Genomic DNA, 22,190 nt, shown 5'->3' with positions numbered 1-22,190 from the left:
GTAGTTCAGTGTACAATTAGCATCTTGTTCATTGTGTACATTGATATGCTAGTGGTTTTACAGAAGGACTGTTTTGAAAAAGTCACTGGCAGCTGTACATCAAATTATGTCTTTTGGTGGTGCAAAAATATTTAAATTCATTGTAAAAGATAAAACAAGTCAAATGACGGGAAATGGAATTTCTGATGGTAAACTTGTTCAGATTTACCAACACCTGTTCTATTAAAATTGATACAAACACTGCCCAGCTATGAGTGTGACAGTATCCTCAGGCAACCTTGAAAAGTCAAGGTCTCTGAATTACAAAAGAAACAAGTGAATCTGATAGCTGCTTGTCACATTCCAGGTATGATTGCGGAGAAATTTTCATCGTGATCCACTTCTTTTCTGTGGGAAATACTTTATTACTGAATAGCTGGTGACTATAGATGGCCATCTGTCCACAAAATCTGAGCCACCACATGGTACGTTGCCATAGAGGGATACTGTATTTCAAGCTGTAATTTATTTTCTAACATATTAAAATCTCTGGAATGTCTCCTCTCTTCTGAAACACAAAACCCTCCAGGGACCTCCCACATATTTTAACTACAACTTGAAAACTATATGACAAAATAAGAAAGCTAGCTGCTTGAGATCTAAAGGAAGCAACAAACAGTGACATAGGTATAGATTTTTTATTGGGTGGGTTTGTTGACTGAGGGCTTTCCGGCTGTTCCATTCCATGCATTGTTGCAAGCAAGCCGGACATGTAATGGGAGGGGTTTGAACCCGAGAAAAAAAAACCCTTACCTACGTCCCTGCAACATGACCTTCCTAATGGCCTTACACAAAGCCAAAAATCTCATGAGACTAAACAGATCCAGCTGATCTCTTTATATTGGAGGTTATTTAGTGAAAACATCCAGAGGATCTTCAGGTTTGGGTACACAAGCAATTGGCAGCAAAATGTGAGTATTATGATAATCTTTTTATCATCCAGAATATTCACTGGAATATGAAACATGAAGCATCTTTAACGGAATATAATGCTCGTTTTCATTTTGTGCGTCCTTATAGCATTTATCAGTTTGCATCTTAAACTTCTGTTTAAAAACATTACAGAGAAAAAAGAATATGTATAACATTATACGTATCCAGATATGGAAAAAATAGCTAATACTAGAATGTGCCAACCAAGATTTATTTTATTTGAATAGCAGTAATTATAACATCAATTAAAAGCAGAGAGCAAAACTGACTTTCGGAACAACAGCTGTCCAACGTACAACTTTATGGTTTCTGTCTGTCAAGACAAAAGGCATTCTCTATTTTTATCCCCTGCAAAATCTACTGAGACAGCTTAAATAGACTGATTTGTGCCAGCAAGCACTCCAGAGGCTATTCAATAATGTTTTGTTGATTAAGGACAACTCATTGATTAATTCTGTGATTAAGAGGACAACTCATTTGCTCTGTTAACCTAATTTTTTCTCCGCAGCCTGCTGAACTTCCTTTTTGCCACTACTGCATCAACCATGTCCGTGGATCTGAGTAAATAAGATAGTCAGTGAAAGCTTGGGCCATAAGAAGCATGCTTCCATTAAATTCAACAGGATTTACTTCCATATGATTTGAATTGAAATACTAATCTGAGTATTCATGGGACATCACAGCATTTCAGCATGCCCAAAATAGATCTCTGAATCCTAGTCCATGACCTTGTGTCAGTAGAGTTTCATAATACACACTGATTCTTATTTTACAATATAATAAATTACTAGAAGGTTTATTCGATTCTGAGACACAGTTTGAACTGAATAACAGTTGTTGAGAACCTTGAGTTTGCTCAGTAGCATCAGCTGCAGCACAGAGTCTCCTGTTGTTATGTGCCGTGTTTCTCTTGAACAAGGGGATTCTACCAATGCTGAGGCTCCCCCTGCCCTCCACCTTCTACCTATATATGTAACAATGGGATACTAGAATTCTAAACAGGGAGCTCGCTGCTGCACAGAAACTGTCTTCCCCTTAGTCTTATTCTGTTTGAGGAATAGGTTGCATAAGGAATCTGGGTTAGGGAGGAATAGGTGTTGATTTCACAGAATGGTACCAGTATTGTGGTGAGTAGATTTCAGATGACATAGGCCCTTGAATGGGAATGTACGTACCACAGTAAAGTAGCTGGTCTGACAGACCCATTGCACTTTCTTATCTCTCTAACATTTAACAATGTTATGGCTCAACAAGTAGCAACAGTAGAGAGGAAATAAAAGCTTATGCTGGTATTTAATTCAAAAAAGTACTAAGAATCTTTTTTTTCTTTTGTATTAATAATATAATATGAGAAATAAATAACTTTTCCCAAAAATGTAATTTATTTAATTATTTATTTTTCACTTATTTTAGCTGTCAAGTCACACCTGACTTATGGCCACCCTGATGGGGGTTTTAAGAGGTGTTTTGCCATTGTCTGCCTCCATGTCATGACCGTGGCATTTTTTGGAGGTTTCCCATTCAAATACTTGCCAGGGTTGCCCCTGCTTAGCTTCTGAAAGCTGATGAGATCAGGCTAGCCTAGGGCTATCCTGGTTAGGGCATTTTAGATTATACTGTTCCATTTGCCATATGAAATTCATCTGGCTACCCTTTCACTATGAAGAAAACTTGGTTAAAACTCAAGCCCATTTTATATTGTAGTGACATTCATGTCCTCCAAAAGTCTTCAGTTACCTGGTGTTATCCCTTGATCTCCATGTAGAAATATTTCCAGTGACAAAACAATTTTCTGATGTCTGGCTTACTTCTGTTTAGTCTCGCAATTCTCTTAATGCTGCACTATTCATTGTTGTTTCTCAAAATATCTTTTTCTAGAACTTGATGGGACCAATATATCTTTAAATCTGTTATTGCTTTCCTAACAATATCTCATTTAATGTCATACACATCACTGATTAGTGCAGCATAATCTGTAGAAATATTAACATAGTAGTATTAACAAAAGAGAAAAGCAGGTTGTTTTATTGGTGCAGTTCTTGAAACTCCTTGATAAGAAAAATAGTAAAGCTTTAAAATGATTTTAATTGTCTCTTTCTTGAGCAATAATGATAGATTCTGTCACAAGTGATATAATTCTACTGCACTACTAAGTGAAAAGATTTTTTCACCTTCAGAAACTTTCTCTTAACTAGTGTGGACAATTGTTACCTTTATTGGAAAGCATGGCTAATTTTGAGAATATTAGAAGAAAAATTTGGAGTTACACCTGCCTTTTTCTCCCGTAAAGAGTCTCAAAGCCGCTTACAAATGCCTTCCCTTCTCCTCCACACAACAGACACCTTGTGAGGTAGGTGAGGCTCAGAGAGTTTGGAAAGAGCTGTGACTAGTCCAAGGTCATCCAACAGCCTTCATGTGTAGGAGCAGGAGAACAAATCCAGTTCACTAGATAAGAATCTGCTGATCATGTGGAGAAGTGGAGAATCAAACCCAGTTCTCCATATTAGAGTCCACCACTCTTAACCACTACACCGCACTAGCTTCTCGATTTATCTTAATGAGAAGTTAGATCCCATTCTGCCCTCATGCAAACACTGTTCCCCTTGACTCATAATCTACCTTCCAGCATAATTAAAAGCAACAATTTCCCTTGGGAGACTAGAATCAAAATAGCAAAAAAGATTCCATTTCAACAGCATGTCTTTTGTTTCCTAATTTTCTACTGCAGACATGAGAAGACCAGAGTGGGGAGGCATGTTTAATTATATTGTAGGGTAATCTTACTGGCATACCATAAAGTTCTGAAGAGACCTGTAATGACTTAGGAATAATCTAGTGTTCCATGCCATCCATTCCTCACAAGCGGTGGGAATTGACTCCGGCGTAGGAGTGCCACTTCAGTAAAGAGGCATTGAGGGGAGGAAGATTCACAGAACTGTCCAAAAGGCTACTCATGCATACTTTCAGGATTAAAGGCAACAGCTCACGCACACACCACACCCATGCATAACCAAAATCTCTGTATGAAGTGCATCTACTGTATTTACATGATTACTATGGTATACTCAGCCATTTAGAGCAACAGTCATGCACCCTTCTTGTGTACTTTTACCATCAATCTCTTGCACAAAATCTCTGTGTATATTGAAGGATTTAATTGCTGTTAAAGCAGACATTACAATTATACATTTTAGTGAAAAATAACCACCGTTGCTGTGGAGGTTGGGGTTGTAGTGTGGAGGGTTTGCACACTACCCTGCTCCATTTTCATCACTGAATTGCCTCCAGAGGTTGTTTGAAATCAGGAAAGTGTCACAGGACAGAAGTTTAACCCTCCTGGAAGGAGGGAGAGAGGAAGTCCATTTCTGCCAACTCAACTGGTGGTGCATTGATTGAAGCACATAAGCTGATCATGTATTACCAAGCAAGAGCAAGCCACTGCATTCTGGTTTGGATTTAACCAAAAACAAATAGACAGAATTGCAGCCTGGGAAGAGTCCAAGGCTCAGGCTTAATTCATTCACATAACTCCAAGTTGTAGTTTGGTGATAAGTCCAGCCAAGCCTATGGAGGTTGTTTTAATGAAACCATTTTCTGAATCAGCTAAAAGTATCTCTTACTGTGGCATAAAATAAATGAGCAGCATTATAGAGTACATGAGCCCCATTGATTTAAATTATGGATTGTTTTTGATGGATTGTACTCTATCTGTGAAGATCAGTGAGCTTTGGCACAGTTACAGCCATAGCAAATCATTTCAATGCAAAGATTTTAACTGGATGAGAAATTTTCCACTGCTTGTGCCAAATAAAGTAGTCGCTATTTTTGGTGTGAGATCAGCATTCTATCCTTTTCTTCCTCTTCTACTCCCCCTCTCTGACATTCCACAATCCCGGAGGGAATACAATAAAAAAACTCTCACAGTTCCCAGTCATGAATTCATTTTTAACTATGGAGTCTATATTAGTTACATATTCTCATAGCTATACATATTCCTTGACATTTCATGATGCCACCTTCAAGCAGAAGAAAAGCCTAGGTCATCATTAAATATATATAAACTGATTTTTCAGGAACTGGTAGTAAGACTCTTGAAGGCTTGGAAGCCTCTTCATAAGACCCTTTCACCACATGGATGGTGAAAGGGTGTCTTACCAGATAACAACACATTTTTCACATATACGATTCTGTGTTAGAAATGTTTGTAAGCTTCCAACTGCACTATTTTCCCTTCAGATATTTGAGTGCTGCTGCAAAAGTTTCCCCATATACTACCCCTGTGTTATGAAGAGTGGGGGAAAGGAGTTGGGAAACATTTGATGGGTCATTGCTTTGCTCCCTTCTACCAGGAATTAACTTACTAGGTTCTAAAGCCCTACTTTCATTTGGATTGATGTCTCCCACCCTTTCATGGCTAGTGCCCTCAAATTTAATTAATTAATCTCTGCTGTTCAAGTAAATCATCTTTTTGTTACTGTGTTTAGCTTTGCAAATTGACTCAAAATAAGGCTAGTGGCATGGAGTCATTTTCAAAAGTGGGGGGGGGGGCTTTACTTCACAAGATAGTCTCCTTATGTAAGGGTGCTTCATATATGTTGGGCCTGTACTGTTACCCAGATCAGTCCCCATGTCATGCTAGCTGCTGGAAGGCTGTACAACTGTAGAACTGGAACATACGTCTCAGAGTAAAAAGGGATAATTTAGGTCTGTTGTACAGACAGTTCCCACCTTCACATAATAAATCTCCAGGAAGGAAAGATGAAGGAAGGTTAAATATTTAATAAATATATAAACACCAAGAAACTTTATCAAAGGTATAGAATACAGAGGGAGCAAACAGTGGTATAAGACAGTGGTCGAATCCCCACTACAGTCTTAGCCAGGTTTCAGAACACAAACTAACTGTTCAATAGCAATTACACAGCAATGTATATGTTACAATCCAGTGTTCTGTTGTTATAATTCATTTGTATAACTTCAAACTAAATATCTAGCTGAAGTTACTTTGAGTCCAAATTGTGTTCTTCTCACATGGCTAATTCAGAGAAACCTAGCTGAAGAGATAACATTAGAAATTGCACCAAAAGATAAACAGGGAAAGATTTTTTGATAGTAAAAAAGAACCATCTAGCTTGTTGGCGATGCTATGGGCAAGGAGGACCAGTTAGCAGCAAGGCAGATGGGCGGCAAATTTAGAATAGAGAGTTAAGAGGTTAGGATGGATATGAAAATATGAAGGATGAAATCTGGGAGGGGAAGCATAATGAAAGGAGGACACATACTCCACCATGACTAGGAGAGTCCATTGATTTCATGCTCACAATGACAAAAGATCCAGGAGATGACTAACTATAAAAACTGAAGGTTGGCATGCACTTCCTATGTACTTAGATTTGTCTAAATGTGAATAGAAAAGTACTGCTATTTGTCCGCATTAGTGGAGAATTATAATCCATTGTGGCATTGGGCCAAAACGGTGGGATGCAACTGCTTACTGGTGAAATTTGGATCAGACTTTGATTGGTGCAACTTTGGAATCTGAAACCCCATCGGAGTCAAGGTCATGATCTGATTTATCATAGGACAGTAGGACTGCCAATCTTGCTGTTGGAAAATTCCTGGAGATTTTGGTGTGGTGGAGCCTTGAGAGGGTTTGGAGAGGGGGAATCTCAGTCACAGAATCCATTCTCCAAATCTGCCAGTTTCCCCAGGGGAGCTGATCTCCATAGTCTGGAGATCAGTTGTAATTCTGGGAGATCCATCAGGCCCCATTTGGAGGTTGGCAGTGCTCTAGGACAGTTGAAACTTTTATCCAAAAAGAGTACCAGGGGGTTGTAATGGAGGAAAAGACATTACAGTTGACAGGTAATTGAATTAGTTTGGTGGTCAGTTGACAGGTAATTGAATTGGTTTGGTGACAATGACCAAATGGTGGGCTGATAGCCCTTCCTGAGTTCTTGACTGAGTTACCAGGGAAGTCTTACTGTGAAGGAGATGTTGAGAACCTGTTCTTATGGTCACAGGTATGGACTTTGAGAATCACACAAAAGGTCCTTGATTAATGTTCCCCTGTAGGTGATTGAGCTACTATCTCCTGAAAGCACCTGAAGAAACACATTAATTGCTCAAGAGACCATGCCTTTATATCAAAATGAAAGAATTCACCTGTGCCTCTCTGGGTTTCAAAGGCCAGAGGAGGAGGAGGAGGAGGAGAGTTTGGATTTATATCCCCCCTTTTTCTCCTGTGGGAGATTCAAAGGGGCTTACAATCTCCTTGCCCTTCCCTCCTCACAACAAGAACCCTGTGAGGTAGGTGGGGCTGAGAGAGCTCTGAAAAGCTGTGAGGATCTCAGGGTGCAAAAGACACCTATCCCAGTGGGGAAGGGCCATGAGGGTACTATAGGGGAAGGAGGAAATACTTCTGGGTAGAAAACCAGGATGAATACCCTAAAATAAATAAATGTCAGAGAAATGCAGAATAATTTCTTTAGTATATATTGGCTATGATTCATCACATCATGAAATCAGGAAAAATAGGGTCTGAAATATCTGACCCTTACAGAATATCCATTTCATCCTTTTGTATTTAGTTCTTCTACCGTTGCCTCACATTGTTAATACACAAATAGTATAAAACTGTTTTGAATTATTTTTCTTGCATGGTTCTTAAATTCCCTAACTGAACTCCATGCTGTTGGCATTATCAGTGCAATGACATTGCTGAAGAATCCAATGCATCCAGCAGATGTTTTATGGCTGATTTCACTGGGAACTTTGTGGCTTCTGCTTTCTCATATTCTGTGGAACCATGTCCTAATTTTCGAAAAGTCCTTCTGATCCAATGGGCAAATAACCAGACCAAAATAACTTGCCTACAAACCTCAGAAGATGCATCAATTATGTCACGAACGGGATGTTTATCCAAATATGTTTTTCACATGTACAGTCCTGAGTTGCAGATGAACAAGTAAGATAGTAATTATTTCTCCTGGGTAGGTACCATAAGAAATGGTGAACCCAGACCTCAACCTCTGACTCTTATTAATAATCTGCTAGGAGGGGCACTGACTAAAATGGCACTTTACCTGCACTATTAGACTAGCAACTAGGAATTGAATAGGTGAATGGTTGGCATCAGATGTGTAGCTATAAGGGGGCGGGGTGGGGACCGGCACACTGGGCAGGTGCTGGTGGGTCACATGGGGCAGAAACTCACCCCAGACTCCTCCCCCTTCCCCTTCCCCTTGCCCCACCCTGCCAGACCCGGCAGAGGCCTTCCCTCCCCATGCCACCACTTCCCATTTCCCTCACCCCTAGCCATCCCTTGCCACCTTTCCCCACCCCTAGCCACCTTCCCGCACCCCTACCCTCCCCAACCCCTAGCCATCCCTTCCCATCTCCCCTACCCATAGCCATCCCTTGCCACGTTCTCCAATCCCTACCCAACCCTTGCCTCCCTTCTGCTACCCCTAGCTCAGCTGGCTTTGTTCTGAGAGGTGGTGATTTTGGGGTGACTTAGTGCAAAAATCATGAGGATCCATGTTTTCCAAGCAGATTTTTGCACCACTGAAGCACCACTTAGATTGGGCAATTGATCACATTAAAAAAATAACTGTTACCCAATTCAATAACACATTTCTTTAGCTGTTTTGGCTTCTTTTTGCCCTGTAACCTACAAGTATGAGGAGAAAGGTGTACAGTACATCCTAAATTGCTGTGGATTTTAATAGAAGTAAATCATCAATAGTGTGCAGATGATTGTAAGTGCTGCCCCTGGTCTTGCTGGTGTTAACCTCTAAGAAATTATTTGAGCAGCCCCATCCCAACCCAGAGGTGGTGGGACACCTTGCCAAAGTAGCAGTTCCCTGCTGCCTCCAAGTTTTCCAGTGGCTCAGGGAGCAAGAAACAGCTTTGACCCTCCCTCAATTCCACTACCAAAACACTCTATAGGGCTAACAGGACTTATGCACCAAAAGGGCGGCTTTTGGTGCAGGGCAGGGCACCACATTCCTGGCCTTCAATCCTGGGAGATAGCTGATTAATGATGGCCCCACCCATGCTGGAGTCTGAATGGGAAACCAGCACAGCCCCACTGCAGCCCAGACTTTTGGGTTTTGTGGTGTAGGGCCGAGGGAAGGGCAGCCACTGGTGCATCTGTCCCCACTGCCAAGTAAATACCCTGGGAAGGGCAAATGTGCCAGGGCAAGGCTGTACCGCTCCCTAATGCCCTTTTGTCTCCCATTGGATGGGGCTGACAGAAGCCTTTTTAGAATTAAAACACATACATTACTGTGCAGAGCTATGAAGAGGTCACTGGATCAATGCACCTGTTGCTTACAAAGGTGTAGCTTTCCAAGCTACCATAATTGCATAGCGTCTGAGGAAGGCCTTGTTGACAATATACATGCAACAATAGATGGCATCCAGTCAAATAATGGTGATTTCCCCCAGTTCCCCTTATCATTACCCTTATCATCCTAGCCCTCATTTTCTTCACTTTTTATTGGGGAAAGTCCAGCAACCCAAAGCATCAGCTTTGCAAGAACTTCCTAGGTGCTTCTGGGAAAATAGAAAAGCTAGATCTTATCCAATGGTGGGAAGCTTATGAGAAACAATGCAGCCTTGTAGCATTCTATGGGTTTATACCACTGGTAGGAAAGATCAACACATGTGCCATAACAAAATGAATCTTCTATGTACTCACCACATGGTAACGATGTGCAGTACGCTGTGGATTTCTGTCTTTAATTGTGGCTGCAGATTGTTTCACCACAATGGAGCCACAATGCCATTGTAAATGCTGGGAATGAGTCAAACATTTGTTCAATGGCTTTCTGTGGTAAAGCAATCATAAAATCATTTTGCAACCAATTTAGAATACAATCAACACAGGACCACATATTTCCATACCTGTATCCTGAATTTGAACAGACCAGTAGGTAACATTCTGCAGAGAGACAGAAAAATTGATTTTTTTAAAAAATGGGAATACTGAACAGAGGCAGTCAGGGCAAAAACATTTTGTTTTCATCATAAATTCTTGCTCAGAATATTGTATCTCTGACTAGCATGTCTAATTTCCTGCAATAACAGATTCTAGAATTTAGGAATATTCACCCTTTTTCTTTTAAAGAAATGTTGAGAAGAACTTCAAATGGCCAATCTTCATTCTAATTGTCGTCACTGTATGGGCTCCCTTGGCGGAAGGCAGTATGCCATGAAAGAAGAGAATGCCTACTGTGTCAGGTGCTATGACAGCTTGTTTGCTAACATCTGTGAAGAATGCAAGAAGCCCATTGAATGTCATTCCAAGGTAAGTACTGGGGGTTAACAACAGGCTACAGATTTGACAGAAGAAAGACATTTCCAGGTGTTTTCAATACTCATGAAAGTCTTAAATTGATCAAGACAATCCTGGACTAATTCATTTGGAGATCAGTGTAAAGGGCTGGTAGGCTTGCCAATTCCGGCTTGAAAAATGCCTGGATATTTAGGTGTGGTGCCCAGGGATAGGAGGGAACTCAGCAGAGATGTAATTCTACAGAGTCCACTCTCTCATTCTGCCATTTCCTCCAGGGGAACTGGTCTCTGTGGTCTGGATATAAGCTGTGATTCCTGGGAAACTTCATGCACCAACTACCAGTCCTAAGGACTGATAAAGACCATTCATTATTGAGAAAGATTATATTGTTATAGTACCTGGCAATACATCTAGTGACTGGAGTTGCCTGCCATTTTTCATTTAAAATACTTTTATATTGCCTTTCTACCCCATTCAGGATTCCAAATCAAATAGTAAAAAGCCTATGAAATATTTAAAGCATATAAAATATTTAAATGAATTTAAAGCAACTTAAACATATAAACACAAACACCTCTCATGCTGAGTTGAGACATAATTAAGTTACTGAATTCATTCCCATAAGAAGAAGACACTGGTTTAGATGCCTTTAAAGGGGAAGTTGGCCCAAATCAAGGCTGTTAGCTATGGCAGAAAATGGAGCCTCCATGTTTAGAAGCTGTATTCTGGGAGACAACAACAGTGGCTGCTTTGGCTTCCCTGTCCTGATTATGAACATGTGGTTAGCCAGTGTGGGAAACAGGATGCTGGATCAGATGGACCTTTAAGAAGGAAAAGGGAGGCAATTCAATATTAACATAAGATCATAAAAAAAGCCCTGTTGGATCAGACCAGTAGTCCATATGGTCTAGCATCCTGTCTCACACAGTGGCCACCAGGTGCTCTGGAGGGCCAACATCAGGGCATAGAGACCAACACTTTCCCCTGATATTGCTTTCTGACATTGGTACTCAGAGGCTGGTTGCTAGTAATGGCTAGTAACCACTGATAGATCTGTCCTCCATGAATCTGTCCAGTACCCTTTTACCTACATTTAACTTCTTGACATTTTAAATTCAAAGTCAAGCATTAATTAATTTACATCAGTTAGTAGCTGTGACTCATAAAGCTATGCCAACAGGCTAGATGCTCAGGAAGGGTTCACTTTTATAAGGATGCCTGTTGTCTTTGCTACTCCTTAGAAGTTATTCTGGGTATTTGTACATCAACAGACTCAATACTGCCTATCATAAGCTAATAGGGAAAACAATCTCTTTCCCAAGATTCAGTCTCACTAAGATCAAGTGGAGGTTTAATGACAAACTCATTAAGATAGCAAGGGCTGAAACTCTGAGATATAAACTGGAAGCCTTGGAGAAGAAGATTACATAGAAACTTCCCCAAAAAATAATCTACAGATTTTGAACTCAGACAGATTGTTCAAAACCCAGTTTGTGAATAACTAGAAATTAGATATGCAACAGTATTTCTTGAAGAGTGATGGGAGCCTATAAGGATATCAAGTTCCCCCTGAGACCCAATAGGATGGCTTTCATCCATCATCTTAATTTAGTATTGAAATATGAAGACCTTTAAGGTGCTGCATTAACCTCAATAGAATGTCTTAGCTTCTTTAATATCTGATAAAAAGCAATAAGTGGCCAGGTTTTTAATCATTCTGTTTATAGAAATCACAGTACTTTCTATCCTTGCTTAATTCAGTTGATAAGATCTAGAAAAACTTTAAAATGAACACCTCTGACAAATCACTAGTGAAAAAATGGCTTTCATTCGTCTGTAATACAAATGGCTTCCTCTGTTCACAGTGATACTCAGTGATACAAGATGCATTCCCCCAGAAACAGTTTATCATTTTAATGTAAGAATAATGTTTTTATGAGCCAGGAGCCTCAAAAAAGATTAATTTTGATTAAAAAAATATTTTATTTGCTAAATAACTTAATTTCATCTGTATCTCCTCCTTTCTTGCTTGCTTATCATGTTAATGACATCATGGTGGAAACAGAGTCAGAGTAAACTAACTTTTGCGGAGGAAGGGGTCCCTTGTATTTATTTTTTCTTCTATCATTCAGAAGGAATTCACGTCAGAACTATCCGTACTGCAGCGGGGCATGATAGTAGATGTATGTCTGCGTTTTCCTTTCACAGAGAGCCGCCCTATATAGAATTATTCTAGTCTAAGACCACTAAGGCCAATGGACTTAGACTGGAGTACATTTGCTTACAATTGTACTGTAAATCCCATTTGAAGTTCCTATGGAGATAACTCCAAACAGTTGTCCTTTCCATAAGCTATCATTCAATTTTGAACTGTTCGGGAGATGGAAGTCAAGTAATCTTAGGAGAAGCCAGGAGAGAACTGTCTTTGCAACAATTACATTTGGGAAAAAATGCAAAGTTTTGCCTTGCTGCAACTGGGGTATGGGGGGTGGGGGGCGGTGTTGTTGCCTAGGTTGATTGGGGATAGCTAAAAACCGCTGATGAGTACAGACTATATATTTGTTTATTACATTTTATTCAGGGAACAGGGGTGGAGTGAGGGGGAACTGCACCCAGGGCACGCGTGTGCCCTGTGCCCCTCCCACACCACTGTCCGCCCCCAACCTACCCTGGAACTCCTCCGGAACACCCCTGCAGGGGTGCATGCCTGGTGCACCCTGCACCCCCTCCCCCCAACCCCTTGGCACTTCGCTACTGGCAGAGAGGATATGTGGCTCTATCAGTAAAGCACATTCTTGCTCAGAGGAAGTCCTTGGTTCAGTCTCTCGCATTCCCAGTTAAAGGATGTCAAGTTGTAAGGGTTGGGAAAGTCTGATATATTGTCTGTAGAACTATTGCCAGTGAAAGGAGATAATGAGCTAGAGAGAAAGAAATTCTTTCTTAGCATAGGCCCCTTCCGCACATGCAGAATAATGCACTTTCAATTCACTTTGAATGCACTTTGCAGTTGGATTTTACTGTGCAGAATAGCAAAATCCACTTGCAAATTGTGAAAGTGGATTGAAAGTGCATTATTCTGCATGCGTGGAAGGGGTCATAAAGAAGCTTCTTGCGTTCATAGACTGCTTTTCTTCCTTTAACTCAAGTCAGTGTGCATCAAAGTGCCTTCAAACTATATTCAGGGTCCTTCCTCTTTGTGGGATCTTATGGGTATACAACTTTCTGTGGTTCAGGATCACTGGAGATGAGAAAGAAAATAGCCTGTACTAAAGCGGATATCTTAATGGGCCAGATACACAATGTCTACCTCTTTCAGCCATCTCTGAGGTCATCTTTGACATTCAGTCTACACCAGTGGCTCATGATGTCTTCCAAACAGATTTTATCTACCCGCATTTTTACAGGAAACAAATGCTTTTCATTAACATGCATTTACTGTCTCAAAGGACTTTGCTTATAAAGGCTGTCACTGGCATGAAGCATGCTTCCAGTGTGCCAAGTGCAATCACTCTTTGGTGGAAAAGCCTTTTGCTGCCAAAGATAATCGCCTGCTGTGTACAGACTGTTATTCTAATGAGTATTCATCAAAGTGTTTCCATTGCAAGAGGACCATTATGCCTGGTAAGATAACACAGAAAGATTTTTTTTAATTGCCTAACTAAATAAAAGTGGTCCGTGGCACTTTTAATTAAATTTGAATAATTGATCAGTTGAACTTAAAAGACAAATCATGATTTCTGGATTTTGGGCAAGGTATTTCTGAACTTTATTCCTTTAATCAAACGGCCTTTTCAGATGAATGCTTCCATGTAGAAGGAATGTGCAATCCTGAGGTTGGGGGGGGGGGGGGGTTGCCATTAAAGTTTGCCATTTGCAATTAAAACCAAAATTTGCCGGGGGAATTCCATTCTTCTCCCCTCATGCTTTTTTAAAACAAGCAATTTGTTTTATTTAACATTCTGTTAGTAACCTCAATTTTCTTAGGAGGGTGAGGGTAGCATTAACTATTCTTATTCTGTTTTATCCTCAAATCTGACTTGTGGGCATTGAAAGCAGCTAAGCAACCTGCACAGGATACAGATGGAGGCCTTAACACCACAGCGATTTGAAATATGAGGTCCCTCGTGTTTGTTTCTAGAGCTTGAACAGTGAAGTGTGTTATTATGGTTGCTCTTAATAAAAAATATTTGATAGATTTTATTTGCAGATCTTGCAATGGATCAACACAGCTACCAAATTTCTTTTAGTCTTCTGTTAGGAAAGTGAGGCTGAAGGAGTGACCCAAATGAGCTTCATGGGATAAGAAAGATTTACAAAGGTCTTCTTGTTCCTAGTTCAACACTTTAGTTTAGTGTGGCACCTGTGGGACTCATGGTGCCCACCAACAATGTTCTTAGTACCTATTTACTTCTCTCCCAAACTAAACAAATAAAGTGGATATCCTCCATCTCACTGGAGTATGGGGTGCTTAAGAAAGACCCCAGAAGCATCACCTTTTTGTTTGCAGGGAACATTTAAACAGAAACGGTCATTTCTGTCACTGAAGGATGTTTTACTTATAACCTGCTAACATGTTGTAACTGGCCCCAGTCCTCTTTTATGCAGGCACCAACTCCACCTTCTCAAAATTCTAAAATTACCCACGTGCTAAATAATACGGGGTCAATGTATGTCTAACTATTACACTGCATTGGGTCTAAAATATGCTCTCTGCAATGTTGTTGGATGAATATGGATTGTAGCTCATAGTGTCTGTAGAATCACTAATCACATTGTCCACAAAGCAGTCTCACATGATTTTGAATACCTTTTAATATGTTTTGTTTTAGTTGTTAAAAGGTTTTAGATCATCCCAAGCAAGAAATAAAACTATATGCTGAGAATGTATCGTGAAAATGTACATATAGTGTTATAAGAGTGCAAGTAAAAAAGAAATTCCCCAAATACATTTTTAGTAAAAAGGAAAAAATTGTACCTGAAGAATCACAAGATTTATCGTGTCTGTACCAGAAAGGAATTTGTTGAAGTCAATACAGTTAAAAATATACATATCCATACATTGACTATTTTGCTTCATTGTAGACACCATTTTTCAATTCCTAATTCTGTGGTATGAGTTTGATGACCTTTTACATTTAACAATAAACTTTGACTGGGAAGTCTGCAAACAAACTTGCTTTGCCGAACAAATGTTGTGTTCAGTGGGGAATTATGAAGAAAGAAATTCCCAATTTCTGTTCCCAAATTACTGTTCATTGGATACATGTTTAGGAAAAGATGTGCAACTGGCCAACAATCTGAGTTATTCTGCGTTTGGTTTTGCAGGTTCTCGTAAAATGGAGTTTAAAGGGAATTGTTGGCACGAAGCGTGTTTTGTTTGTCAACATTGTCGGCAACCGCTGGGAACAAAGCCTTTGATTACCAAAGACAATGACAATTATTGTGTACCTTGCTTTGAGAAGCAGTTTGCTCAGTGTTGTTACTCCTGCAAGCAGGTAATAAACCAAGGACAAATAGCGGGGGAGAAAGGGAGACTAGAACATTGCAGTGGCTTTGATTGCACTTCGAATCAGAGTCGGAAGGGACCACACAGTCCATCTAGTCTAGCTCAATGCACGATCAGCCCAGAGCATCCCTGACAATGTGAGTTGCCTAGAGACCTCTCCAGCTGCCACTTAAAGACTGTCAGTAAGGGGGAGCTCACCCCCACCCCCCACCCCCGGGTAGTTGATTCCACTGTTGAACAACTTCTGCTTGCTGACAGGGATGACAGTTTCATACACTGTTGATTCACCCCAAGGTCACATTCTCCATGATTGCCCCAGGCTCTGGAATTCTCTCCCCTTGGAGATTCACCTGCCTTTTATGGGTTTAGATGCATGGCAAAAAAAAATTCTTTTCAGTCGGACATTTGGCTAGAAACTGCAATCTGGAGGGTGAGGAAGTGCGGGTTTGAATTCATTTTAATGATGTTTTTATCATCTGGTTTTATTGCCAGATACTTTGATAAGTCAATATATATAATTGGGAACAGAAGTAGGCAGGAATGTTTAGGTTTAGCTTTTAAATAATTGTTTATAGCATCAAAGATCAACTTTAGAACATTGTACTTGATAAATTACCGTTCCCCAGGGAAACCATCAGACAGTGCCTCTGAACATGTGCAAAATGCTTAAAGGATGTACCTTCTTCGTCAAAGTTTGTGATTCCAAAGCAGGCTTCATTTGTGCATTTCTCTTTTTAAGCAAGCTAATGATTTAGTAACCATTTTGAGAATAATTTGAGGCCAACAATAATGTTAACGAACAATAAAGATCTTTGTCCATCTTTTTCTGCATGTTTATGCTTCCATGACCACTTGCAAAGTGTCTGGCTATCCACTTTGTTTTTGTTTGTTATCTATTAGGTGATAACTTCCGGTGGTGTGTCATATCGTGACCAACCATGGCATAAAGAATGCTTTTTATGTACAAAATGCCAACAGCAGCTTGCAGGTCAACGGTTCATTTCAAAAGATGAGCATCCTTACTGTCTTGAATGTTTCAGCAGCTGTTATGAAAAAAAGTGTGTGGCCTGCTCCAAGCCCATTACAGGTGATTATCAACAATTTAGTTGTACAAATTTCATAAGCAGAATTTTGATAGATGGGCAAGATGACTTTGGATCTATACCTCCCTTTCTCTCCTGTAAGGAGTCTCAAAAGAGCGTACAAGCTTCTTTCCCTTCCTCCCTTCACAACAGACACGTTGTGAGGCAGGTGGGGTTGAGAGAGTTCTGAATGAACCGTGACTAGCCCAAGGTCACCCAGAGGAATGTAAGAGTGGGGGAACAAATCTGGTTCACCAGATAAGACTCCACCACTCATGTGGAAGAGTGGGGAATCAAACCCGGTTCTCCAGATAAGAATCTTAACCATGTCTACACCATGCTGGCTCTTTTTAATATGTTGATGAAATAAATTTTATGCAGATTAATGAAGCAAATAAGCCTTTACATATCTGTATTTGAGTAAAATCATTTGATCAGGAGGAAAATATGTTCATATATGCTAGATCAGTGATTCCCAACCAGGGTTCCTTGGTACCCTGGGGTGTCATGAGCACAACCCAGGGGTACCACTCCCCCCCTCCCAGAATCAAATGGATTTTGAAGGGAGGGTTGGAAGCCTCATGGTTTCCCTCTAAACAACATTGAAAAACAGCATTGTTTTATTTGCCTAAATTCGGCGTGGATTAGGGGGGTAGATTTAAAGGGAGCTCTCCCTTTAAATCCCCCCAATCCATGCAAAATTTAGGCAAACAAACAACAACGCTGCTTGCCACTCCCCCCATCTACAGGCCAAAAACAGAAAAAACCCTAAAAAATGCACCAAAAAAATCAAACGAACCTCAAGGGTATCCTGAGATATGAATAGTGAGGTCAAGGGTACCGCGACATCGAAAAGGTTGGGAAACACTGTGCTAGATACATGTGTGAAAACAGGCAGTGTCTTAGACAAGACATTTTCCTTATGTTCAATGGAGAAGGGAGGCCTAATCTCAAAAGCTGCCTAATATCTGAGGATGTTGTAACTATTTGTATTTTAGAACTGCTGCTCAATTAATGACTTGGATGGAGCCAAAGACATGCATTATGTGGGGTATTTCTTCATTTCTTTTTGATGGTCTGAACAACAAAAGGATTTAAAGACAGTACGGCATGTTCAGTAGAGCTTCCAAACATCTTGGGTCCCATGTGGGGATAAGCAGAGTTATTGTCCCCCTCCAGAAACTTCCACCTGAGGTCACCATTTCTCTTTACCCATTGCAGAGCCTATCAAGCCTTCCCCCTTCCCAAGCCAGGAACTCTGTTGCTGGCAGGTGTTAGCTAAGTGTGCTCAGGCAGTCCAGTGATAAGGCAGGCAGCAAGCAAAGGCACAGCAGGCAGAAATCAAAGCAGGTGGCAAGCAAAGGCCTAGTCAGATGGTTCAGAGTCAAGACACAGGCAAGAGGTCAGGCAGGCTGAGAATCGGAGTTCAGAGGAAGACAAGGTACATGGAGCTTACCAGGAAGTAAACTCGTTGGATCCAGACAGAGCCAAGCCCCAGACAGGACTTAAGTAGGATACCCCTGCTAATGGAGCCCGGTACCTACGGAGACTTAGTCCTGTTCGGTTGCCAATGAGGGCAGCTCGCAGAGCTTTATTCCATACCAAGCAGCAATATGGGCACTTCTTTTAAACTGAAGCTGCAGCCTCTGTCTTTATCTCCTTTGTGCAGCTTCAGTAGCTGACCCGTTACTCTACTCATCTGAGGCTTCTGGCTCTTCCAGCTGCTTGGTATCAGGCTCTGCCTTGGCTGGCAGGGAAGGGCTTATTGCTGGCTCTGTTGCCTGTATCTTCCTGTGAGGAGTCAGTTTTGCATCCATGGTATCTTCAGGCTCTACATCAGAGTCCTCATCATCCAGGGACTGGCTCATGACAATAAAAGTAGTGGAAAGTACGGTCAAGTCACAGACAACTTTCAGCGACCCTACAGGGTTTTCACAAAAAGAGTGGGTTCTCCATTGCCTTGCTCTGCATAGCAAACCCTGTCAACCCTGCATAGCTTCTGAAATCTGACAAGGCTGGGATTTGGACTAGCCTGGGCCTTCCATGTTAGGACACACACTAAGAACAGAGATAAAGAAATCGAGAATATTTTAACATCAGGATTTGTAGCTGGTACAGCACAGTATTAAGATACTCAGTGAGTAAGACCTTCAGTGTAAAACACAGGATTTCCTATACAACTCTGCTAGTTTTGTTTCTTGAGCCCTGTAGCTCAGGCAACAATTGTGCCAGAGCTAAAAGAACAAATGTAATCTTGTATGAGAAGCACTTACATTGTGCTTGACCAATAAAGCCATCTGCTTTGAAGAACTTAAATTATGTATTTATTTTAGTGGTCTTTGATTTCAAAGACATTTAAATAAGTAAATGGTTACTTATCAAAGTAAACAGTCTTAAAGTAACAAGCAATGCTGTTGGATTTGAATGCAAATCAATGAAACACTCAAAAGTATTTATTTTTATTTCTGCATTAATACAGTCAGTCAGCAAATGGTAGAAAGAAGCCCACAATAGCTCACCTCACGATTCCATAGTGATGCAAGCAAGTCCTTATTTTTAGCATTTTAGCACAACTGTTAAAATTATCCTTAGCACAATATATTCCCCCACACATAGTTAGAATGGGTTGACTGTAGCCTAAAATACTTTACTAAATATTCAGCGCTTTCATTGTGAAGTGTCAGAAAGAACAAACTAAAAAGACAGAATTTTGGCTCCTTGTACCATGCAGCTAAACAAATCTAGTTTAATCCCAACAATGAGGCAAAATATACGGCCGGAATCACTGGGGTGCTGTGTGGTTTCCGGGCTATATGGCCGTGTTCTAGCAGCATTCTCTCCTGACGTTTCGCCTGCATCTGTGGCTGGCATCTGTGGCTGGCATCTATGGCTGGCATCTCAGATCCTCTGAAGATGCCAGCCACAGATGCAGGCGAAATGTCAGGAGAGAATGCTGCTAGAACACGGCCATACAGCCCGGAAACCACACAACACCCCAATGAGGCAAAAGGCTGCTATGGCAAGCAGGCATCCAGTCCTTTACCTGTAGAGTAGTTGCATTTTCTTTCCACTTGGCAGGATAATGCAGTGCAGTGGATCAACTGCTGGACAGCAAACTCCTAACTTGAAGGCCCTACTGAGCCCTGAATCTTATTCAGTAGTCAAGAGTAAATCATTATTTTCCCTTTCGAATGTTACAATCATGTGTCACAAGAGTGTGCAGTGCTCAAGTATGTGGTTGCCATTTCCTGCGAATGGATTTTCTATGCAAGTACCACAGCTGTATGGGCACTGAAAACCTGCCTGTTGCCCTGTGAACATGAAATGGTTGTATACTAAGTTCCTGCCAGTGGGCTTTTGGTATGACGAGTTGTGCAATGACTGAAGAAGGCTTATGTTGCAGCTTATCTCTCAGACATCTTTACCTCTCAATGGATAAAAGTAGGGAAAACACCATCCTGTATAGTAAATGTAACTACACCACCCTGAGCTCTTTGGAGGAAGGCAGGTAGATTGTAATGACAATCGTAATAACAAACAGCAATATATAAAGGAAGCTGAGTTACCACTTCACTGTTTTCTGAGTCCAATTCTGAATTATACAAAAAATGAAGGGGGGAAAATATAAATACAAGAGAGGAGCATACTGAGACCTGAAATATTGTAATTGGGTACTCAGAATATAATCTATGAAACCTTTGCACCCAAAGATTTTTGTGCAGTTTTGCCTTGAAAAAAATAACCATAAGCCTTTTCTAGGGTAGAATATGAACACAGAAGGCATTTTATATGTGAATGCTAGGAGCCTCAATTAATTTAGCCTCAGTAGGTAAACATTAATATTCCCAGAGTTGAACAACAAAATCTTGCCAACAAAAGAAAAGCTGCTTTGTGGTTCAACATTTGTGTTTAAAGGGCTTATAATTAAATGTTTGGCAAACACTTGGAGGCTATTTAAAAGTGCTCAAGACCATTAGCTTGATCCCTTGAAAGCAAATTGCATACCCTCTCCCGCCAGCACTGAGAAACAACATTGGCAATTAATTCCAAAACTTGTTATTCAAGGGGGGTGGGGGTGGAGTCCAAGAAAAGCAATGTGAAATTCAGTCATCATGTACATGAGTGTGTACATTGTGTGAACGTACACACACAATGTACTTCAGAGTTTCTTAAATGGGCAAAATCACCGCTGGGCAACTAATAATGGCTCAGCAGAGATATATTTTTCAGGCTTATCTACATTAATGTTTTTAATGGATTTAAAATATAATCCATAATCTCCTCCCCCCACCCGCCAAACAATTAACTGCAACACCATGTTGATCCATTAGTTCTTGATATCTATTTTGCCTTTCTACCCTGAAGCCATGGTCACTTACAAAAAATCATAAAATGCAATCAAACCCTCCAAACCATTAAAATGACTAAATTACAGTCTGCAGTTAAAAACCATCTATATATTTCCTTCCTGAGACCCACAAGAAAACATTACAGCTCATGTTTTGCCTGTAGACTACTGAACTAGAAGGAGCTCAGCATAGGGTTCATAGGTATGTTTATGTAACTTTTGAATGTAGTCTATGATAAATCAGAAAATGTTGCTTTATTAGACAATAATGTACTACCCGTTGTGATGTGATGGAAGATGTGCACCATCATACTTACTAGCTCCTGTTTTCTCTTTATAGCGCTGGATGGAGCCAAATTTATCTCCTTTGAGGATCGCCAGTGGCACAGTGACTGCTTTAACTGTGGGAAATGTTCCAGCTCTCTAGTGGGAAAGGGATTTCTTACTCAGCAGGACCAAATCCTCTGCTGCAAGTGCATCAGCAACGTATAGCTAAATAAACCCAAAAGCAAATCTCTTGCTTTTTATGAATACTCACTGTTTGCTTAGTGATTCAGCCAACAGAAATCTTTCTAGAAAGTCTAATTATTGTTTTATCCAGCAAGCCACTTTCTGATGCTAGTTCTGCCACCACTGCATACACCCCTTGTGCCCTGAATAATCTCTTTTACACAAGAGGGAGTTGTTACTAAAGCATTTATAAATTATTAACCTGGAAAACAGTCTCCTACTTGTATTTCTTTGCTGTTTGGCATGCCAGAATGTTTAGACTGTAGTACAAGCCAATACGTTGCTTAAATCTTGATAAAGAGATATCATCTGAATGAGGCTTCTCTGGCAGCACAATACAGCTTGGGAACAAAAAGATGGGGAGCCCCCTAAAGGCGCCTTTCTGTATTACATCTCAAAACCAAACCATAGCAATGCCTTGGTAAATCAGGGGTGGATGGAAGAAGCTTGTCTTAGAGGAGATATAATACA

At 40.6% G+C, this 22,190-nt stretch overlaps 1 protein-coding gene across 2 annotated transcripts; it reads left to right on the top strand.

The window, feature by feature from the left end:
* The first annotated feature begins 800 nt into the window (after positions 1 to 800).
* Positions 801 to 21,742, top strand: FHL5 (four and a half LIM domains 5). Of its 2 annotated transcripts, XM_048508276.1 has the most exons (6): positions 801 to 950; positions 10,106 to 10,285; positions 13,720 to 13,894; positions 15,599 to 15,768; positions 16,680 to 16,866; positions 21,550 to 21,742. In XM_048508276.1, exons 2-6 carry the CDS (start codon positions 10,127 to 10,129, stop codon positions 21,699 to 21,701), a joined length of 843 nt encoding a protein of 280 aa, XP_048364233.1. In that variant the 5' UTR covers positions 801 to 950; positions 10,106 to 10,126; the 3' UTR covers positions 21,702 to 21,742. The 2 variants fall into 2 exon arrangements, with proteins under 2 accessions (XP_048364233.1, XP_048364241.1); XM_048508284.1 differs by lacking the exons at positions 801 to 950; positions 13,720 to 13,894 and having other exon boundaries at positions 10,162 to 10,285.
* Positions 21,743 to 22,190: the final 448 nt, after the last annotated feature.

Source organism: Sphaerodactylus townsendi, linkage group LG01 (genome assembly GCF_021028975.2).
Source record: "Sphaerodactylus townsendi isolate TG3544 linkage group LG01, MPM_Stown_v2.3, whole genome shotgun sequence".
NCBI classification, from domain to species: Eukaryota; Metazoa; Chordata; class Lepidosauria; order Squamata; family Sphaerodactylidae; genus Sphaerodactylus; species Sphaerodactylus townsendi.
This window is presented reverse-complemented; position numbering and strand designations above follow the sequence as displayed.